The sequence below is a fragment of the Sus scrofa genome, chromosome 2 (genome assembly GCF_000003025.6).
Source record: "Sus scrofa isolate TJ Tabasco breed Duroc chromosome 2, Sscrofa11.1, whole genome shotgun sequence".
In the NCBI taxonomy this organism is placed as follows: domain Eukaryota; kingdom Metazoa; phylum Chordata; class Mammalia; order Artiodactyla; family Suidae; genus Sus; species Sus scrofa.
The window spans coordinates 95,010,435-95,033,489 of NC_010444.4; the positions used below are offsets into that span (position 1 = coordinate 95,010,435).

The 23,055-nt window shown below is 38.1% G+C and overlaps 1 protein-coding gene and 2 long non-coding RNA genes across 18 annotated transcripts in view; 1 reads left to right on the plus strand and 2 right to left on the minus strand.

Moving 5' to 3' along the window:
- Nucleotides 1-8,619, minus strand: part of CCNH (cyclin H) — a 38,116-nt gene extending 29,497 nt beyond the window's left edge. For 14 of the 16 annotated variants that reach the window (XR_002339834.1, XR_002339833.1, XR_002339832.1 and 11 more), the window contains exons 1-4: nucleotides 7,941-8,619; nucleotides 5,784-5,906; nucleotides 3,676-3,749; nucleotides 1,849-2,059 (exon numbers count right to left, since the gene is read on the minus strand). Coding sequence is in view for 10 of the 16 variants with exons in the window: in XM_005661543.3 (XP_005661600.1) it covers nucleotides 1,849-2,059; nucleotides 3,676-3,749; nucleotides 5,784-5,906; nucleotides 7,941-8,057 (525 nt within the window). In the remaining 6 variants the exon portion in view is untranslated. The remainder of the gene's footprint in view (nucleotides 1-1,848; nucleotides 2,060-3,675; nucleotides 3,750-5,783; nucleotides 5,907-7,940) is intronic. The other 2 variants (XM_005661544.3, NM_001166313.1) reach the window with 2 other exon arrangements.
- On the minus strand, nucleotides 10,237-21,681 carry LOC110259418. Its single transcript, XR_002341805.1, has 3 exons — nucleotides 20,809-21,681; nucleotides 12,356-12,406; nucleotides 10,237-10,560 (listed from the first exon to the last, which is right to left on the minus strand). It is a non-coding gene; the product is annotated as an uncharacterized LOC110259418 (long non-coding RNA).
- LOC106509495 overlaps nucleotides 22,032-23,055 on the plus strand; it is a 58,716-nt gene continuing 57,692 nt past the window's right edge. Inside the window, exon 1 of the long non-coding RNA XR_001307083.2 lies at nucleotides 22,032-22,181. This is a non-coding gene — a long non-coding RNA (uncharacterized LOC106509495). The remainder of the gene's footprint in view (nucleotides 22,182-23,055) is intronic.

Sequence of the window (23,055 nt, forward strand, 5' to 3'; positions counted from 1 at the left end):
TCCTCAGAACATTTGGTTTCTTATCCCTATACTTTCTTCTACTCACTGGTGTCCACAAATCCTCATTTCTCTCTTCGACTCCCTGCCTCAATATGCAGTCAACACATTTCTGTCAAGACTTCAATAGTGGCCGAATACAACCAGCCTTCTGCTTGCAACTATACTCAGATTTCTGGGTGCTGCTAGAGAAAACAATGCAACCAAGTGGTCTGGTAACATCACTATAAATTCCAAGTTCACTCATCCTCAACAAGGCTCTCAACACTGCATAGCTGTGATAATATTCCTTAGAAAGTGTGTTTTCCCACCTTTCAGTGATTATGTTAAACATCCTCTACCTGTCTCTATGTCTTTGATAATTCTCAGCAACTCCACTGCTCCCAAAAAATTATCTCTGCTGATAACAAAGGAAGACACTGTATTACCTGCTACCACCAAATCCCCAGGCATAACATTATCCTTACTCATGCTTTCCTCTTTCCCTTCATTAAAAGTGAGAGCCAATTCTTCTACCTTGCTTCAAATCCCAGGCCAGGCCCTTCTACCATACTCCAGAGAAAAACTTGAGCTACATATTTTCCACTAAGCTTTCTCTACTAGCTCTCTACATTGTTTCTTCCACAAAACAAAACACAACCAAAAACTGCTCCTTTCCTCAATTTCCAGCAGTTGCCCCACCTTCTCACTCATCCCATCTTCCTTTTCCACCTCAAAGACAAGCTGTTTAATCCAAGTTATATATACCTGTTTTCTTACCTTCTATTTATTCCCCAACCAGCTCAGATCTGCTTTCTTCCTCTGCATTCAATGGAGACTAATTTCACCAAGTTCACATATCACCTTTCTAGCACTAAATGCAGTAAACATTATCTGTCAACTTTTACTGTGTCTAAATTCTGAGCAGGACTGGAGAGCTTTTCATGATCATCTTTATAAGTATTCTACTTCCCTTTACTTCTCCAAAAGTCCTACCTGTGTCGATATCCTTCGGTCTTAGGAGCTTCTTGTTTTCCTCTAGAGACCGTGTGTGTGTGTGTGTGTGTGTGTGTGTGTGTGTGTGTGTGTGTGTGTGTGTGCATGCGCGTGCTTTTTACGGCCGCACTCGTGGCATATGGAGATTCCCAGGCTTCTTGTTTTCCTCTAGAGACCGTGTGTGTGTGTGTGTGTGTATGTGTGTGTGTGTGTGTGTGTGTGTGTTTTATGGCCGCACTCATGGCATATGGAGGTTCCCAGGCTAGGGGTCGAATTGGAGCTGTAACTTCTGGCCTACGCCAGAGCCACAGCAATGCCAGATCCAAGACGTGTCTGTGATCTACACTGCAGCTCGTGGCAACGTCGGGATCCTTAACCCACTGAGTGAGGCCAGGGATTGAACCTGCAACCTCATGGTTCAGTGTCAGATTTGTTCCTGTTGAGCCACGACGGGAACTCCTCTAGCGAGCCTTTAAACGGTCCTAATGGCTGACGCACTTTAAATCTTCCTGGGGCAATGATGCCCAAAACTATACCTCCAGCCTATCCATCTTCTCTGACTTCTAGACCTAAACATCTACCTACCTGAGTGTCTTGCAGGCAATGGAAATTTATCATGTCCCAAACCAAATTCATCAAACCCTTACCTATCCTCCATTGCAGTCTGGCAATCTGAGCTAATAAGCCCTCCAGATGATTCTGAAGTACAATGAAGTTTCACAAGTATTGCCCTAGAGGCCCAGGTCAAACTCATGTTTTAGCAAGCCCATGCTATAACACCAGGATCATCATAAGTTATAACAAAATTTTGATTCTTTTGGTTAAGTAACATAGCAAAGGAGTTCACTCTATCAGTTTACTTAATATCAAGATTACCTTTAAATCAATGAGAAAGCCCTCAAAAGGTCTATAAGGATTGTGGACAATAAGGTGGAAATTAAGCTGTTGTATAAGGAGCAGTTCATATTCCAAAATCTGTTCAAGTGCTTTCTCTTGTCCAAGAGGACTCTCCCGCAGATTTCCAACAAATTGTGGACTAGATACATTGAATTCATCTACCTTGCAGGCCAAAAATGCACAAGTGAGCCTAGAGGAAAAATAAGGGGAGAAATATGTATATACTTTGAGAAATAATTAAATATTTCTAAAAGTATGTTCTAAAATTACCCAATATTCACCAAATGCTACACTAGGTATCTCAGGAAATTGATTAAAAAAGAGTTTCTGGAGTTCCCGTCGTGGCGCAGTGGTTAACGAATCCGACTAGGAACCATGAGGTTGCGGGTTTGGTCCCTGCCCTTGCTCAGTGGGTTAAGGATCTGGCGTTGCCATGAGCTTTGGTGTAGGTTACAGACGCAGCTCGGATCCTGCGTTGCTGTGGCTCTGGTGTAGGCCAGTGGCTACAGCTCCTATTCGACCCCTAGCCTGGAAACCTCCATATGCCGCGGGAGCGGCCCAAAGAAACAGCAAAAAAGACAAAAAAAAAAAAAAAAAAAAAAAAAAAAGAGTTTCTGAGTTCCTGTCATGGCTCAGTAGTTAAAAGAACCTGACTAGCATCCGTGAGGATGCGGGTTTGATCCCGGGCCTTGCTCAGTGGCTTAAGGATCCAGCATTGTGGTGAGCTGTGGTGTAGGTCACAGATGAGGCTTGGATCCCACACTGCTGTGGTTGTGGCACAGGCCAGCGGCTACAGCTCCGATTTGACCCCTAGCCTGGGAACCTCCATATGCCGTGGGTGTGGCCCTAAAAAGACAAAAAAAAAAAAAAAAAAAAGAGTTTCCTGTTTATTTATCCATAAGGAGACTACAAAATTAGGCTGAATTGTATAATACTGTCACAGGATTCATCAATTTGTGACTTAACGGCAAGTTCATATAGTTTAGCCTAAATACCTAGAAAAACAAAATAATTGAGGAAAAGGAATACTCAGCATCAAGAAATGTATATGGAAAAGAAAAAAAATAGTACACACATATGTACCATATGGACCTGGGAAGAAAGAAAGGTACGTCATAGAAACCCTATGGAAAGCCATCAGTGTTAAGTCACCAAGGGCATTTAAATAGGGGATTTTTAACCTCAGGAACAAACCTATGAAACGCTCATGGCTACTACGTAAGTTTCAGACTGAGAAACTAGCAGTAAAACTATCACAAAAATCAAGATTGGAAGTAACAAAGGCCTGACTTAGACTGGTAGAAATGGAAATGAAAAAGAGAAAATACATGGGGACAATGTGATTGACAGCAAGCTCTCTGATGAGCCTCATACGAATTTCATCTTTATCTTTAATGATAAGCACAGTGCTCAGCAGAAGCACAACAGACCTTTGTTCAAGTGTAATGAATATGGACCTATAGGACCTGTAAAAACTGACTGCATGTACAGGGAGAGGAGTTATCATAAATGACTCTTAGAGCAACTGGGAGAACAAAGGTTCCACTAACAGAGAGGAATATTAGGGAAGCTAGTTTGAGAAAAACCAGAATTAGAATTTTGATAACTTCAAATTCAGATGATATCAGTATTACAAGGATGGAAGTATTACATAGGCATACTAAGAAGTACAAAGGGGGACCCAAGTTCAGAATAGAATGCACATCTAAATTACCCTTTATTAGGAAGCCATTTTTTCACACACACATGCTCAAATAGTTTAAAGGTCTTCTTAGATGTAAATCAATAAATCAGACTTATACTCACATTATTATCCGGGGGTGATATTCCATAACTGAGTTATTAAGATAAAAACGCTTGAAATACATACAAGCCGTACCCTAAGATTAAAAATACATATATTATCAGAATCTATTTGTACATACAAGTTAAATTTTGTATTTAAAAAAACTTATTTATGTGAAGATTTCTTTGAAAAAGTCACCCATGTAAAATATCAAAACTTGTTAATTCTTCTTAAATCAAAATAAATTATGATAAATTACAACAGAAACACCACAGCCAAAGACCCTTTGTTGTCCTTCTCCACCCACCCTAGGTTATCCCTCCTGAGATCAGTGGCTTAATTAAAAAGTGTGGGAATTTTATATAATTACATATATTTGCATAATTTATACATATGATCACAGCTTAAGCAGTCAATCCTGTAAAATACTGATGGAATAATAGGGTTGGGGCAATAAGCCTTCTCTCTAAATCCACTCTGGATCCATGATATAACCAATCTCTGATATAACCAATCTCTGCTCAGCATCTACCATGTACTGAGAGCATACCGCATGCCAGACTCTGTGCTACGTACAACACTGACATCTTATTTTAATTCTTATAACAACTTGGTGAAGTACCTCTATCTCTACAGAGAAGGAAACTGAATATCAATAAGGCTGACTTGCTCAAGGTCACACATCTCACAAGGGACAGGAATGGTTTCATCCAAGATCTGCGTATATTTTTAACCATTATGTCATTTGGCTAGAACCAATGTTACCTATTTTAGGATGAAAAAAACATTTATTAAAAAAAATTTTTTTTGACCACCCCTGCAGCATATTGAAGTTCCTAATCCAGGTTTAAACCTGTGGCACATCAGTAACCAGAGCCACAGCAGTGACAACACTGGATACTTAACCTGCTGAGCCACTAGGGAATTCCTCTCTTAAAATATTTCAAAAGTTTAGTTTTGTCATTTTGTGTTAAACAAAAACCAAAACTAGCAGTTATAAATAAACAAGTTGTATATAAAGACAAATTCAACAAAGAAGTTCATTCAAGGATTTCGTTTATCTGAAAAGATCACTTAAACCTACCGCTTCATGTTATAGTTCTCTTATCAGAAAAAGCTAGGACCAAATCTGGAGACAGGAACTAAGAAAGTGCATATAAAATTCTTCATGAATCTGACCTCTCAGATGAAGGTGCAGTAAAAAAAGAAAACATTATGAATACTTTCAGACTTGCTATCTTCAACATACTTCAGGTTTTTTTTTTTTTCCCCAACTATAAAAATGGAGATTATTTCTTCGGGGGTTATTCTCTATTGGACCATAAATTATTCACGCTGTATAACTTGAAAAAGTATGACTTTCACTTAAGACTTTCATATTTGACCTTCACAACAAAACTGTGTGATAATAAGAAAAAATATTTTATATATCTCTTTTTTTATCTTATAGGCGTTTAAATTTAAATTTCTATCAATAAAAACATACAAGGTGAACAATTAGAAGGGCAGTGTTTGTAAATCCACATAGCAAAAAGTTCTAACTACATGTTTCTCCTCACCATTACCCCATCAGAGTACGTACACACACGCACACACACAGTGCTCAGAACCATACATGTGAAACAGCCACAAGACAAGTTTCACCCAAAAGTAAACCTCCAGTTTCTACTACTCAAGGTTTAAAAAATTACAGCATGACTTTTGGCTGGGGCATAGGATTACAGATGATGAATAAATGCATTATTTCACATGTGTGTGAAGAGTTTAAAAAGCACTAGTCCATGGGACCATAAGGTAGGAGTTATAATGCTCACTAATTGAGAATCTGGAGGGAAAGTAATTTGATTTTTTCTTTTTCTATAAAATGAGGATATCATGATCTATGTATCAGGCCTTAAAATTCTTTTGATATGAAATGATTCTTGAAACACTTCTGAGAGATACAACATAGGAGTTCATAATTTAAGGCATTTATGAAAAATGTATGTGACAAAAACTTAAATACATAAATTATATATTTATATAACAAAAGTATATTTTGGAGGAAAGTAGATAAGAATTAAATATAATTGATCAGATTTCAGAAATTAGCTAAATGACATTATACTTCACCACTACAATAACTTACCACAACAGACCTTGGCATTGCTGGCTTAAACACTGAACAGAATTCCAATAATCTTTTCTCATAGTATTTGCAGAGTATCATTTCTTCATGAGGCTCAAGAAAGATTGGGTCATTTGGAAGAACCTTTGAATCAAAAATTAGAATAAAAATGTAATGAATTAGATAATCTTAAAAAATTTTTTAATCTTAAAATATTTTTCTTTGTCCAGATTAAATTTAGTTTAGAGATCCAACCAAAAGGAAATATACCATATTTTTCCTTTATCAGAAAATTGCTAATATTACACAAAATAGCTTTTAAGAAAATATTTAATAAACTACACCATAACTGCATATTTTCTCAGTATGTCAGCTGAATATCTGCCTCACTAAGGTACAAGCAATCATGAGGAGCATGTGTATATGTTCATAGGTTTGATGTCATTATTTATAAATCAATAAAGATATACTGTCAATGGCTGGAAAACTTTCAATATCCCTCAGTCAGTTATTAAATCACACGGGTTTGAGTAAAAATCAACAAGTGTCACAAGGATAATTCTGATCCTTAACACTTTATCTCTTTCCTACCTTTGTAAAATCTCTACAGACTATACTTGATAGTTAATAAACACTACACATTTACAACAAATATTCATTTAATGCTATTAAGAGTTTAATTAGGACTGCCAAAAAAAGTGTTGATTTCTAGCCCCCAGTACCTCAGAAGGTGAGGAAATAAGATCTCTGCAGATTTAATTAGTTAAGATGACGTCACACTGAAGTAGAATGGGCTCCTAATCCAGTATGATTGGTATCTTTATAAGTAGAATATGTGAGGGCACAGAGACACATGGAGAACATTTTGTAAAGATGGATGTAAAGATTGGAGTTAGCTGCTGCAAGCAAAGGTACACCCGGGTTATCAGAAGCTGGAAGAGGAAAGGAAGGATCCTTCCTAGAAGCCACAGAGATTACCACTTGGCTAACACCTTGACCTCAGATTTCTAGCCTCCAGAACCTCAGACTTCTATCCTCCATTGTTTTAGACAATGAATTTCTGTTTTAATGCACCCAGTTTGTGGTAAATTTTTTAAGAGCAGTCCTAAGCAACTAACACAGGTTCTAACTTTAAAGACAGCACAGCCTTGTGGTTTACTGAAGGAATGCTGGAACGAGATTCCAGGGGTTCAAATCCTGGCTCTGTCACTTATTAGCATATAGCCTGAGAAGTTATTCAACCTCTCTGTACCTCAGTTTCCTCAGATGTAAAGCAAGGAAAACAACAGTATCTACCTCATGGAGTAGTTGTGAGGGCTGTATGAGCTCACACATACTAAATACTTGAATTTTGCACAATATGTATTACTTTGTGCAGCACAAAGTGATATGAAGTAAGTTGTGAATTATAGGTAAAGGTACCTCAGTACTCAGAATCAAAACAGGTCTGACACAGAAGCTAGAATGGATGGTGGTGTTTTTTTGGAGCTTGTGAGCAAAGATTAAACCGAAGAGGAAGGAGAACAGGAAGGACGTGGCTGGCAGGCCACAGTCCAAACCATCTCTGTCTGGTCAACTGGTTCATGCTAACGGTCTCTTGTCCCCCTGCCTCCACCATGCCCCATCCAATCAATCCATTCTTTCCCAGAAAGCTCGTTCTACAACAGAATCTAACAGGGTTAATTTCCAATATAAAATTTCACAAACTTTAAACTCTTTACTTCCATTTACGAGTCCCCTGTCTACCTTCTCCAGCCTTTCATGCACAGGTACTCAGCTTCCGCCACACAGAACCATGAGCGTTCCACGGACCAGCCCTGCAATTACTGACCTTCTACTTTGCACTTGTGGCTCTGTCCACCTGGAAGGTCCTTCCCCCATCTTCTCCACAACAGCTGATGAGAAAAGTCCCTCCCCTCATTATATTAGCATCCTACAAAGTGTATTCTTTGCCGTTACTGCTTTTTTATCTTTCCTTCACTTGACTGTAAGATGGATAGTTTCGTCTGTCCCTAACCCAGAGCATCCGGCAGAGTGCTCGTCGTTTACTAAATAAACGCACTCTGCACTGAGAAGGCAGGGGCAGGTAGGAAGAAGGTGTGCAGGGAGTCCTGGCGGAGGGGGACGGGCTAGAGCTCGTAGAGACCTAGGTAAGGGGCCGGCAGCGGGAGCTCTTACCTTCCCATTCGCCACTGCTTTGCATCTGAATTTGCGGTTGGCGTCGGCCCGCAACCGGGCTAGCTGCTCCTCACTGGCGAAAGTCCAGTGCCGCTTCTGGCTACTATTGTGGTACATACTTAAGTTGGAGGCCAGGCCCAGAGGGCCTTGAGCGAGGACCGCGAACTGCGCCGCACCAGAGTGGAAAGCAGATAAGCCACAAACCAAGACCCCTGGGAAGCCGAGGGAATCAGGTCCGCCTGGCGCGGGCGCGTTGACGTCAAGGTCACGTGGTAATCCCCTCCGCAGTCGCGCTTCCGGAGCGGAAGAGGAGAAGAATGTCTCCGCGCGGGATCGCTGGCCCGCTGCCCACGACGCAAGTAGGCGTAGCCTGTAGAAGGCTCCTCCTCGCTTTTAGCCTCGGTCCTAGCTCCGCCCTTCCCCACAAGATTTAAAGGAGAAGCGACAGGCAGGGTGTCCAAAAGGGAATAATTTGTGGCTATGTTGAAGCTAACATAAGCAATTCACGTGGGATAAGTGAAGTGTGGAAAGGACGTGAGAGGGTGTCACCTTTTAAATAGAATGTTCAGAGGAGGTCTCACTGAGGTGACATTTGAGCAAGGACTTGAAAGAGTCGCGGAAGTACCAATCATGTAGCGGGTGATATTGGAACAGATGGAACAGTCAAGGTCCTAGGGCAGAAGCATTCCTTCCTTCCGTTTTAAGGAAGAACGTCTGGGGCGCTAATTGGAAAACTAGAAGCAGTGCAGGAGTATTGTCCTTCACTGTTGTGACACGTATGTGTCCCTTTCTATTATTTTCTGTGCCTTTTTTCTTCTGCTTCTGTTGATGACTAGCCAATCCTCTCCCCCATTTCCATCTCTGAGGCCACAATGTATGGTAGTGGTAATTTTAGGGTTTTCTTGAGATTCCCATCTTTATTATTGCCCTCAAGGGAGCCTTACAACAAGCTGTTATTAAACTTAAGATTTTATATCTATCTATATATATGTAAAACTAATGCTTTCAAAATTGTTTTTGAGATACAGAATTTACATTGATCACATAAAAGTCTTTACTGATTTTATATTTGTCCCATTTAGGCATACCTTCTCCTGTGCATCATACATTGTGTTAGAAAGGATGGATTTACTTACTGTAAGTTGTTTTCCTAAAAATAAACATTAAAAAAGCACATAAAGATAGTGAGATTCAGAAAGTTGAAAAGGTCTATAGGTAAAAAGAGGTTTCATGGTATCTCTAACTCTGCTTTCAATGAAAATATTTTTAAAGCCTTATGAAAGAGAGAGTTTTTTTCCCCCCTTTTTTGTTTTGTTTGGGTGGGTGCAGTTGAAGGTAGACTTTTACAGTTATTTGAATTTCTTGAACTCACACCATTTGTAGTTTATAACCGGAGATCCAGACACTCCTTGAACATAAGTTAGTAAGTTGAGTAGTACATTGGCTAAGAAAAGAGGGAAAAAGAGAAAAAAGAAAATGTGCTGATGTTAAGGAAGGATACGGCAAGTTATGAGTCCAATGGTTTGTGAGCATCCAAAGAGACTGTATAATGGGAAAGAGTAATTTAAAAGGAAAAACAGAAAGTCAGGAAAAGAAGTGATTTAGATAAATGAATGTATGTATAAAATCTTAGAACCATGAAAGTTATGTATACTATGTCAATTCTTTTTGTTTTTCTGAAAGGCAATGACAGCTCCTTTAGTTTCATGTAAAGGGAAATAAAAATGGGCATTTGAGAGAAATGGTGGGATATGATTTCCACAGGGATAGGAATAAAATTGCTGAGTGTCATAGTTCATTTAGGAAGACAAATATGACAACCTGGTGTTGCTGGTGTTAACTATTTTTTTTTTAAACCTTTAGCAAATCTTAGTCCATGAAAATTAACATTGACCAGATTTGGGGGGTGTAGAAGGAATTATAGCTGAGTTAACTATCTACAGAATAAAGCTGTTCCTGATGCCTTGACATTAAGGCTCATATATGATTTATTCTTGTTAAGGTGAGCAAGGTAGATGTTGCATTTTCATTCAGCCTGAGTGACATTCCCCTCTTCAGCCTGTTGAGCACAATTTTTTGTGCAGTTTCTCCAGTGGAAGGCAGACTAAGGACTTCATTTTTTTTTTTTTAATTTGACATGCCCATGGCATGTCAAAATCCCAGTCCAGGGATTGAACCTGTGTCGTAGCTGTGACCTGAGCCACTGCAGTGACAACACTGGATCCTTAACCCATTGTGCCATCAAGGTAACTCCTCCTACCCAATTACTATTACCTTTAAATCTCAATTTCCTTGCTACTAGATGGAGATACTTTAAACAAAACAACAAAATAAAACCCCAAACAGAATCTAAACATCCTAAAAGAGTAATGAAAGTGTTAAAAATTTGAAAACAAATATGTAATATTTCATTAAGTACTACCCAGAATTAAATGTTAACAGGAAAGATTAAGTGACTTTTTTAAGAAACGTGATCTCTTTTGTTATGATATAGTTGTTAAATAGGAAAGGCTCTAAGCTTACCTATTTGCTATGCCAAAGCTTCCCATGAGAGTGTTGGGAATTCCTCTCTTTTGCTTTAGGACAAGCTTCTCTCTTCCTCAGACTCTGCTGTAGTTATCTTAATGTTTTGGGGAAAATAAAGAACATCAGACTCCCTGATCTTAGGAGTAAAGGAGGAAAAGGGGAATTGGGTGGAGGAGTGACCAATAAATATGTGTGGGACTGCCAGTAATTTTGTAGTCTAAAAACATTTTATTAAGTGCCCTGATTAATTTATAGCTCTTTCCAAACTCATCAGCATACTCATATCCACATAGTTTCTGATTTCAGGGCCACAAAGGTGATAGTGGGGCATGGGAATAAACCATGTCTATTCTCACAAAAACATACAGTCTTTATAATCTGACATGAAATTTTACCCCTTCAGTACAATTGACATAGATTTTTCACATTCTAAATATAGCTTTGCAATGACATTCAAAAACAGTTAAACCCCTGGTAATTCTATTTAATTTATACAGTTAGCATTGGCTCTAATATCCCTTCCTAGTTTTTTACCCAGTTGTCAAATTACAACTAAGAGAAGAAAAAGAGTTGTGTGCAGCAAATACCTAATTTCTCCAAAACAGAGTACTACTAAAAGAAATTTAAAAAAGAAAAGGCATTTTTTTTAAAAAAACTGCCATGTTGATATGAAAAAACGAAGACTTGGAGTTCCCGATGTGGCTCAGTGGAATATGAACCTTTCTAGTATCCATGAGGATGTGGGCTCCTCGATCCCTGGCCTCACTCGGTAGGTTAAGGATACAGCGCTATTGTGAGTTGTGGCTTAGGTCGCAGAAGCGGCTTGGATCTAGAGTTGCTGTGGCTGTGGCAGAGTCCAACAGCTACAGCTCCGATTTGACCCCTAGTCTGGTAACTTTGATATGCCATGGGCATGGCCCTAAAAAAAATATATATTTATATATATATAAAATTCCTGTGTTGCCAGATGGGGAGATAATATATCATGTATATTATATGCATCATATAACATATGTTACATGAGATGTAACGTATTTCTGTAATACATTTCTCTGTCTAATTCTAGAGCAAGGCCTAGAAATCTTTGTTTATAAAAATCTTAGGTTTTTCTGATCATTAGCATTAGGTTCGGAAATTTTTGCAAATGCGAAATTTATAGGACTTGGTAATGTCTTACAGTTTGGATGAGGTGGTGGGATGAAAGAGAAGCAGCAACTCTAAAGTAGTGACTTTCAAATATGAATGAGCATAACAGTCATCTGGGAGCCTATTAAAATGCAAACCAGAGATTCCCACTTAATAGGTCTGGAGTACAATCCCAGGCATCTGGATTCTTAACAAGATTTATCCTGAGTCTGGCAGTTTTCTTTTTTTTTTTTGGTCTTTTTGTCTTTGTTGTTGTTGCTATTTCTTGGGCCGCTCCTGCGGCATATGGAGGTTCCCAGGCCAGGGGTTGAATCGGAGCTGTAGCCACCGGCCTATGCCAGAGCCACAGCAACGCGGGAGAGCTGCGTCTGCAACCTACACCACAGCTCAGGGCAACACCGGATTGTTAACCCGCTGAGCAATGGCAGGGACCGAACCCGCAACTTCATGGTTCCTAGTCGGATTCGTTAACCACTGCGCCACAACAGGAACTCCCGAGTTTTCAAACTTTAATGTTCACCTTATACCTGGAGAGCTATTAAAACATAGATGGCTGGGCCCTAGTCCTCCTACCCCTGCCCCTCTGTCTTGGGCCAGCCTCAAAATTAGCATTTCTAACTAGTTCCCAGGTGATGCTGGGAATTTGGCTCATACTTTGAGAACTACCATTCCCCTTGCTTTGGTGTGATAGATTTTAAAGCCCAGGTGATGGGGAGAATGACACTATCAAGGAGAGTCTTTACCTTTTCTGTTAGGTTGATTGAAGAAAACCATATGTTTATCCCAGGTTATCTCTGTGAGAGAAAATAATGGAAGATGCTTAAGTATTTGTTTGCCTTATGTTTATACACTTGTACCATGATCATGGTGAAATTTAATACCCATTTGAAAAAAATTAGTAATAACCAAATTCCCACTTGTTTTAAAAAAGGTGAAGAAAAATATTATTCTCCTATGATTAGATTAAGTATCCTTTGTCTATAGAGTAATAAAAAATACCAACCTCTATAGTTATTCTATTGTTGTAGAATCTAGGATTTAGACAGTAAAATTAATGGAAGGGCTAATTTGTTTTTAAGTTCTCTACTAATGTTCAGTGTTCTAAGATAGGAGTTGGCAAACCATGGCTCACAGACCGAATCCACCAATGTTTATTTTTGTATGCCCTGCAAGTTCAGAATGGCTTGTACATTTTTAAATGGTTAGAAAAAAATCAAAAGAAGAATAGTATTTCACAATAACATGAAAATCATATGAAATTCAAATTGTGGTATCCATAACTATATCAGTTTTACAATAATAAAGTTTTTTTGGAATTCATCCATGCTTTTTCATTTATATGTTGCCTTCTATGTTGCTTTCATGCTGAGCAACAGAACAGGGTAGCCTGCAAAGCCAAAACTATTTACTATCTGACCCTTTACAGAAAAAAAAAAAGTTTACTGATGATATTCTGAGAGTGCTTTACATTTTTTAACCTATGCACAAATCTTGTTAAAATGCAGAATGGGATTAAGGAGGCCAAGACCAAGATTCTCCATTTCTAACGTGCTCCCACATGAGGCTAATGCTTCTGACCTGCAAGTTCCATCCTGTTTCTCTGTTTTTGCTCTTGTCACTGTCCCTGACTACAGTGCCCCCAAAGCTTTGTGCCTTTACAAATTTCTTTTAGGTTCACCTAACTTGAACCCTGCTACTTCTGTGACTTCTCCTAACTATTCCAACTGACTGTGATATCTCCTTCCTCACTGCACTTACTTTGCCTCACTTCTTTGGCTTTTTAATGTAATGTTTGCCTTGACCTTTTTTTTTTTTTTAGGAATTTTTATTTTTTCTATCATGGTTGATTTACAATGTTCTGTCAATATGCTGTACAGCAGTGGGACCCAGTTTTCTCACATTATCCTCCATCATGTTCCATCATCAGTGATTAGATCTAGTTCCCTGTGCTGTACAACAGGATGTCATTGCTTATCCACTCCAAATACAGTAGTTTGCATCTACTAACCCCAAACTCCCCAGTCCATCCCACTTCCTCCCTTCACCCTTGGCAACCACAAGTCTGTTTTCCAAGTCCATGAGTTTGTTTCTTTTCTGTAGGTATGTTCTTTTGTGCCATATACCAGATTCCAGATATAAGTGATATCATATGGTATTTGTCTTTCTCTTTTTGACTTATTTCACTTACTATGAAAGTCTCTAGTTTCATCCATGTTGCTGCAAATGGCATTATTTTGTTCTTTTTTATGGCTGAGTAGAAGCTGATTGTGTATATATACCATTTGACCTTTAAATGTAACTATCTTACTGCCCCCCAAAGGCTTAAACTCTCTTGAAGCAGCTATCTTGTTTTTAGGCATCTATCACCAGAGAGCTCATATAGTATCTTATATCTGGCAGATACTCTAAAAATATTTGTTAAGTTAATCACTGTCTCACCTCTAGAAAGGACATTTTTGTCAACAGGATGTCATTATCCTGTAAGTGAGGCAATACTCTTATCCATTCACATTTTTAGAACTAATTTATTTTTTCTTTGATAGATTTTTGATACGTTTCACTGGTGAGGGTCATGTTTCTCCCAGAACAAAGATAGTTTTGATGTAAAATAGATATCTTTGGGTTGATATATTAAATCAGATTATAAAACTAAAATTTAAACTTGGTTCAAACCTTGAAATGAAAAGTACCACTTAATTATGAAATGAAAAAGTGCTTACTGAGCAAACTGTCTAGAGTCTGCAGAATTAGAAATGCAATGTTAATTTCACTAGTTTAATAATCTCATTTTCAGAATTTGCTTGAAGAGATATTGATAAATTACAATAGCCAATCATGTATGAAAGTTTACAGACTATGAAGATGTTTTATTTTGCCATTAAGTATCACACATTTCAAGCTTTTAAAGAGAATTATGTGAGTAATTAAATAAGATGAGAAACTTCTACAGTCATAAAAATTAATCAATTTCTTTTACTCTTTTTCTAATCTCCTTAAGATTTCTACCTGAATTATTTCAAATATCCCAAGAATGAGAGTGGTATGATTATAAAGCTACTTTCAAGGAATCCTATATGAATGTTTGGCACTTCAAGTCCTCAAAGCAACACTCTTTATATAACTTTCCCCCCCAAAAATGTGATAATTTTACTCTTTAACAGTTTTTAGACTTAGAAATACCTTTTTTTCATTAATGTTGTACCCAAAGAAAAATTATAAAGCAATTTCACATGTAAAGTATTATATCAGATTTGAATGAAGTATTTGAGCTCTAAATCTTTTCAGGGGCCAATACACATTTTTCTTCTAACCAACACACTATTTTTGGCTTTTTATTTCTACTAATATTCTCAGGTTAATGGTGAGATCTGAAGGAAAAAAGCCATCGGCTGTCTTGATACATCACAATTTATCCACAGGGTGGAGCCATGTGGCCAGATCCTGGAGACACCAGTTTCATTATATGCACCATTGTAAAAGTCAAAAATTAGTAAATTCAACCAACCAAATTTCTGGTTCCTACATTCAGTTTTCTCTCATACTAGTAGTTTAGTTCCTTAAACTCTCACTTAGCACTGGGAAGTCTTCTTCCATTCTACTCTTCCGCAGCAGTGCTTCTCCAACTTTGACTACACTTTAGACTAATCACTGGGGCAATTTTTAAAAACCCTTATCCTTGGAGACCTACCTAAGGCTAACTGAACAGGAATCTTGGAAGGGTGGGGTTTGAGGGTTGGCAAGTTTAAAGGCTCCACATGTAATTCTGTGCAGAAAGCAAGATTGTAAACCAATGCTCCATACTGCTGCTATAGTATCTTCCTAACTGTAAATTTAAATCACACCATTTCTTCAGTTAAAACCATTCCTTGACTCCTCAACAACTTTAGGATACAAACGACTTCCTTAACAAGGCATACAAGCTCCTTCGAAGTCTGACCATTGCCTTTCTAAGTGTCATCTCCATCTTCTACCATTCAACACACATGAGACTCAGCCTGCAGAATTACTTGCAGGCTTCTAAAATCACCAGGTTTTTCTCTCCTCCAGCCTTGGACCCATATTCCTAGGAACTAATAGAAGTGTCACTAATTGATATTCATTGAATGACTAAATGAAAAATGTACAATGGCTTTTTCTTACCTAGGGCAGGGATGTTTATTTCTGTCAAAACAATTTCTAAGTGTCTGCTTATCTTTTGGTGGCTTGGAGTTCAGAATATGACATTGGATTAACCAACAAATGTTAAAAATATTCTAAAGTAGACACTGTGTTCTGCCAACTTATTCCATCCGAAGGGAATATTTGAAAGCTTCCCTAGGGACAGCTGCTTCTACACTGTACTTAGCTTCCATCTAATTTTTTCAACTCAATATTTGTGTCAGCAAAGAATGGACTGTTTGCCTGTAGGTGATGATACTTTGAAATTTTTCTTTTTCTTTTTAGGGCTACACCTGCGGTATGTGGAAGTTCCCAGGCTACAGGTTGAATTGGAGCTGCAGCTACCAGCCTACGCCACAGCCACAGCAATGCTAGATCTAAGCTGTGTTTGTGACTTATGCCACAGCTCACTGCAATGCCGGATCCTTAACCCACTGAATGAGGCCAGGAATTGAACCTGCATCCTCATGGATACTAGTCAGGTTCATTACCACTGAGCCGCAATGGGAACTCCACAATTTTTTTAAATTAGTGGATTCTTGGACTCAGTGGCTAATCTTTTAGAATCTTTGGTCTTAGTTATCACCCCAGAAATGCCAAGAGCCTAACTGAACCAAAGTTTCGAGGCTGGATATCCTTGAAGAGTGAGAGGTGTGATTTGAGGGGAGGCTACCTTATCTACTAGGCATAGTGCCTGGTGACCACAATGCTTTGAGGGGTGCATGAATATGTTTTAATGTCTTTTAAGTCAGAATTAAAAATAGACTTTTAGCCCAAAGAAAATGTTTTAATATGAAATAGTAATATATTCATCTTTATAACAACACAGTGACAAAATACAACGTGTAATTATTTTTATGGAGGAAGGTGCTCGTGAAAAGCAAGAGTGCCTAGAGCCCAGGAATACTGTGTGGCCTTGATTTCAGGGAAACCAGAGAAGGGGTCTCTATGGCTAAACCATCTCCACATTTGTGCCTGCCAGCTGACAGGAATGCTGATAGTGGGCTACCAGGGTATATTTGTCCTTATTTTCAGGCTACCAATCTCCATGCCAATACAATTATGATTTTTTTTTTCAACTGAAGTGGATGTAGTTGCTGGTACTCATTACATTGGACAACTATGAATTTCCTCTAATCATCCCCTTAACCTGCATTTTTCTCTATAGCATGAACCTTTGTTTTGGATAATAGTGAGTCATTCCACATGGAAAAGGCTCTTGTTTTGAATAGTCACATGTTGATGTTGCTCTAATAAAAAGGTGCCAATACTAGAAATTGGTACAGTCATAAAAAATGCAGTCCTGTCTTGTATACTCAGCCTTCAAAAGTAGTTTTCTAAAATGGTCTCTAGTGAAAGAGGCTACCAAAGTTTTCAAGTTTAGAAAAATAAATGTTTTTGAAAGTGTTAATAATTGCAACGAGCTCACGATTAGCTGAGCACCTTCAACATCAAAATCCGTAATCAGAATATAGAGGCTCTTTATGTGCAATACTAAACAAGTGGTTTTGCTTTTCTAACGTAAATTCAAACATGCTGTTGAATCAATTAGTGTATCTGTGATATTGGATACACTTAATATTTTTTTATTAAAGATAAATAATAAACTCTACTACTTTGATTGGCCTTACCAGGCAATTCCCTTTCAGTGATAGGAATATTTTAATTTTTTTTTTTTTGTCTTTTGTCTTTTTAGGGCCACTCCAATGGCATATGGAGGTTCCCAGGCTAGGGGTCTAATAGGAGCTATAGCTGCCAGCCTACGCCACAGCCATAGCCACAGCCACAGCCACAGCAAGCGAGATTCAAGCCACGTCTGTGAATTACACCACAGCTAAAGGGAACGCCGGGTCCTTAATCTACTGAGTAAGGCCAGGGATCAAACCTGAAACCTCATGGTTCCTAGTTGGATTCATTTCCACTGCACCATGATGAGAACTCCTAGGAATATTTTAAGGTTGATGACCCTTGATAACTACAATGTGTTTAGAATACATTTCTTGGCTATTTAGAGCATCTTTTTTTTTTTTTAACCTCAATGCCATGCTCATAAATAGTAGGAGCCTCTTGGCCATTTGAGGTCTGGTTTCCTAGACAGTGCTCAAGTTGCACATTTGAATAACAACTGTTCTTTGCACCCCCCCCAAATGATATTGCTAAGATTAGTTCAGAATTTTAGAGTAAAAATGGACCCACAATTGTCTAGTCTATTGTTGTGGATATTCTATTGCTTAGTTTGCCCAGTACCTTTCTTTCCTTCTGAGATTTAAACTTGACATTCAGCAAAGGTTGCTGTTACAGTACACTGTGTCATTAATCCAAGGAGTGAGCCACTGATATATGTTGTATCAACCAGATGCCTTCCTAGTAATCTAAAATTGAGTTAGAGAGATGAGCCCTTTTACTTCTAGTTGGGAAGATGTTAGAATATGTGTCCAGGAGTAGTGGTATTTCATCATGGACTCCATATTCCAAGGAGACAGACAGGGAAATAAGACAAGAAAGAACCAGAAAAAAAGAAGGCAAGAAGCCAGGTCCTGAGGAGGACATTCACATCTTTACTTCTAAACCTGATGTCCTTGAAAATGTTGGTTTTGGTTGTTCCTGGTCCATTGTTCCAATTTATAGGCTAATCCAATGTCCTTCGGATACATCTGCAAGTACACCCACCCTCTTCTTTGACAACCTCCTTACCCTAAGCTTAAATCTACCCATACCTTTAAGCATATGTTTTAAAATATTAACTAAGGATAAAACATCAGACATTTCGTTAATTGGTTGAAAAGACTGAGGATAAAAGGATTTTAGGATTAAATGAAATAATTATATGTAACCTTAGATAACCTTAGGTAACTTTCCTTAATTTCCTCATCTGTCAAAGGCAGTTCATCATATGCGCTATATTTATTGTGAGGAATAAATAAAACATGGATACAATTATAGCAAACTCTTATAAAAATATAAGTTAGTCCAATGGTTTAATGAAATAATACATCTATTATAGACAAATTCCACTCATCAACCACAGAATTATCTTAATTAGCAACTACAAATCAGCTGAGCCATCCATGTAACATTTGAAAACACAAATATTAAATATGAGTGTTTAAATAGGAATGAGATAAACACTGAAATGCTATTTACTGAGAATAGTTTCAATGGCTGAATCAATTCTTATCCCAATGACATGGGATGTCTGTTGTTTTCACAGAGAAAGGACATCAAAGTTCTGGAAAATTATGGATATTTTTAAGGAAACATTTTCAATTAACATTAAGTTCTGAGTGGTCTAAGTTTTTAAAGAGGAACTAGGACAAAGAATAAATAAATATAAATTGATTTTATGGTCTAAAAGCTTTAAAAAATTAAAACTGAAGCTGTAGGATATGCATAAGTTTGCATATTTTTAGTTCCAGAAGGGCTTCATATTCTGGAGTACCTTTCTCCAAATTTTCTAAAGCCTCCTCTGGTTATTGGTACTGGCCAGGGCTGGTGGTATCATTCATACAGTGTTTTCTAAGCTCACATCATGAGCCACAAGGGCTTCAGTTCCCATTTCTCCACTTGATGGAACATCCCAACCCTATTCCCAAGGTCAGCCAAATGCTCTGAGGAGCTGTGGGACTCATACAGATGGATTGTCCTGCACCCTAGAGTTGGTTCCTATTCCAGGAGGGTGGCTTTGTGAGTGGCTAACTCTCAATAGTCAGTGACCTAAGGTTATCTAAGGTTACATATTTGGTGTTACAACCATAAACTGAACTGGGCTTGCTGGACTCCTCTTCTTATGCTCTTGCTTTTTTAGTAACTACCTCTTGCTTTCCCGAGGCACACCTGTCATGAGTAAATTAGTATTTATTCTGAGGCTCTTTCAATGTTCACTGCGTCAAAGAAGATAACATGTCATTTTTCTTTCTTTCTTGATGCCTCTATTGCTTCAAGGGAATATAGTTTTAATATTCAATAGTGAATATTAAATACATCTATTAAACATGATATATGACAAGAAATCTATATCCTCCATTAAGAATTTTACTGTTACTCAACATTCTGATATGTATGTCAATGCAATGAATACAGTGGATTCTTCTGCCAGTCACTTATTAACTATCTAAATCTCACAGCTTCTCAGGGCTGCAGGTAGGAGGATCTTGCCACATGTCAGATTTGAGGCCCTCATATCCCTTTCTTAATTCTGCCTAAAGAACAAAAAGTGTTAGTATCCTCATATGATTGGTAACTGATAAGCAGAATCCTGCTCCACATTTTCCAAAGAAGTGGTGCTGCCCCAGCCTGCCCTCAGGTTTCCAGCACAGCTTCTTGTCACCGTACAAAATCTTAAGTCAGGCTGGGACCTGGGACCTGCGACCTTTTGTTGCAGTGCATGCTCCTAGACAAACATCTCATCAAGCAACAAAATACAAAGAAACTATAAAGGATTAAAAATAACTGCATACATGAGCAGTTGGAGTAAATTATGGACAACAAGATACAAAAAGACCAAAAATCCAAATGCTACTTCTGAAGAGCTGGGAGAAAAAACTGGGTATGAGGAGTAAAAGCAGGGTACTGCACATGCACCCTACACAGAGTACCACCAATGAAATGAGCAGACCGCATAAGGATTCCCTCCTGCCTGACCTCTAGGCTCACCCACCCCTATAATCACCCCACAGAAGTAATAAGCTTGCTCCAGGCCTTGGCAAGTGAGCAAAGGAAACTGTTACTTGTTTTCCCTACCTCCAACTGCAGCTGGAGCCCCAAGTAAAGCCTTGCTTGAATTTCTTGTCTGCCCTCTTATCAATTTCTATTGATTAAGGAAGGCCAAGAACCCTGTCCAGTAACAATCCTAGAGAACTGATAAGCTCATTATGATCTCCTAGGTGTGCAGACCAACTTTGCACATTTAGGAGGTGGTACACCATAGTGGAGTACAGCAGGAGTTCTAGAGTTGACAAAACTGAACAGATCCCTACTTTGTTATTTGCTAATTGTGGGCTATGGTCAAATCATATGTTTAACATCCATTGGTACTCACATAAACATGTACTTTTTCCAACAAAATTTCCCAAATGAAAACCATTTCATATTCTTCTTGAAATGACTTGAAATCTTGGATTCATTGGCATCAAAATCTCCAAGCTTCTAACAGTGCTTATCAGATAGCCCATGTTCAACAGTAGAAGGCTAGGAAGAGAAATAAGTTCAGTGAGTTCTGGGAACAAAAGTTTTAACATTCTACACTATTTCTTTCTAATTCTTTTTTCCATCCCTTTTTTATGGTAAGGTTTAATTTTTAAAACATTATTTTTCAGGGTATCTAATTTAGTATATGGAAAGAAGAGGCATGGCAGGCAACAATGTACATTAGAAAAAATATATGCAAGAGTATTTTGACTTTTTAAAGTCATGTTCAAGCATTTCAGGTCCCTTTAGGAAAATAGTGCGGGGATCTGAAAACTAACCTTAACAGAGAAAGAATTGTAAGTGGGTGTGTTAGATATGGTTTTTCCATTGCCCAAAGGGAAATTTCTACCTTTCTTGAGGGTCCTCTTGGGGAAGTGTCCCAGTTCCCAACCTCATTCTATCCTCAAATTTCTAAGAGTTTCTCCTTGGCAATCTCTCCAATCACTGTTAGAAACTCTATACCTTATCTAAAAAGGTTAGTTTTACTCCAGAATCTATTTCCTTCACTTCCAGAAGCATGTTCTGGCAAATATTAGTTGGAAAGACCCCCCTGGGGGCTCAAGAAGGAAGTTCCAATTTGGCATTCACATTCCATATCTCATAGAAAGGTCTAGGCTTTGTCTCTAGGAGTCTTTCAAATGGTGTGAGTTGCATGTGGACATCTTCACTCAATGTTCAGTGAGTAGCTGTTGAATCATAGACATGCATGCATACACACTCACACATGCACACACCCCTGTCCTGGGGGCAAATGTTAATGTTCAGGCACAGGAAAAACTAAACCCATAAAGGAGAAAATAATTGCTTTCCTTCCCTATAATTTTTCCCATTATCCAATATTTTGCTTAGCATTAATTGTTTTCACTCACCTCCCTCCCCATTTTCATTTAACTTGCATTTCCAAATTTTGTCTCGTAAAGCTACTAGATATAGTAACTAATTCATGTGTCTTATGGCTATTTCTTTAGCAAGCATGACAAAATTAAAAATGGACATTATTGCTTTTAAATAATACCCAATTCTTCTCTCTGGTATTGGGGGGCAGATATAGTGAAGAGCCAAGAAGTGGGAGAAGATGTTTTGTTTTTCATAGTTAGCAGATGTAGAACTGAATTGATTTGGCTAATGCACTTATGGAAATAATGTCTGAAGTAATAGCCAAATATAACTTTTATTTTAGGAATACTGGAAGATAAAGACCCTTTGTGTACTTACCATTTTAAGGTAAGCACTAAATTTGATACTGAATTTTAGCTATACAACTAGAACCCTTTCAGCACAAATGTAGTATTGGGATAGAAAAATTATTTACATTTTGTTAAGGGATATACTTCTGTTAGATGATAAATTTGATTATTGAAATAACAATAAAGAAATAATATCATTTGAAAGTATAAGAACTTTGGAGTTCCCATTGTGGCTCTGCAGAAACGAATCTGACTAGTACCCATGAGGACACAGGTTTGATCCCTGGCCTTGCTCAGTGGGTTAAGGATCTGGCGTTGCTGTGAGCTGTGGTGTAGATCGCAGATGAGGCTCAGATCCCATGTTGTTGTGGCTGTGGTGTAGGCCCGTGGCTACAGCTTCGATTTGACCCCTAGCCTGGGAACCTCCATATGCCACAGGTGTGGCCCTAAAGAGACAAAAAGACCAAAAAAACCACCAAAAAACGAACAACAAACCTACAGGAACTGAGATTGTCTGAGGATCTACTATATTGAGGAATTCTACATTTCTTATGTAGAAATGTTGCTGTTTATTTACTTTTTGACATGAAGAATCATGGCTAGAGTAAGGAATTGACTAGCTAGCTGACAAATGTCAGGGTTAAAAAAAAAAAAAAGATGTAATTAGAGCTCCAGATGATGTCTTATTTTCCCACAGCAAGTAACACAAATTCCTGAAATCAGAGTCAAATGAAATCTAAACTTTTACTTGGTCAGAGAGTTATAAATTTCCTTTGATAGTATATCATCCATCAAACCCTTTAAAAATGTAACATAAAATAATAAATAAACTTGAGATTTTCACCCTCACTCTTTTATTCTGAATGAAGGTCAGATACAAAGGTTGATTTTTCACCAAGTTTTTGATTTCA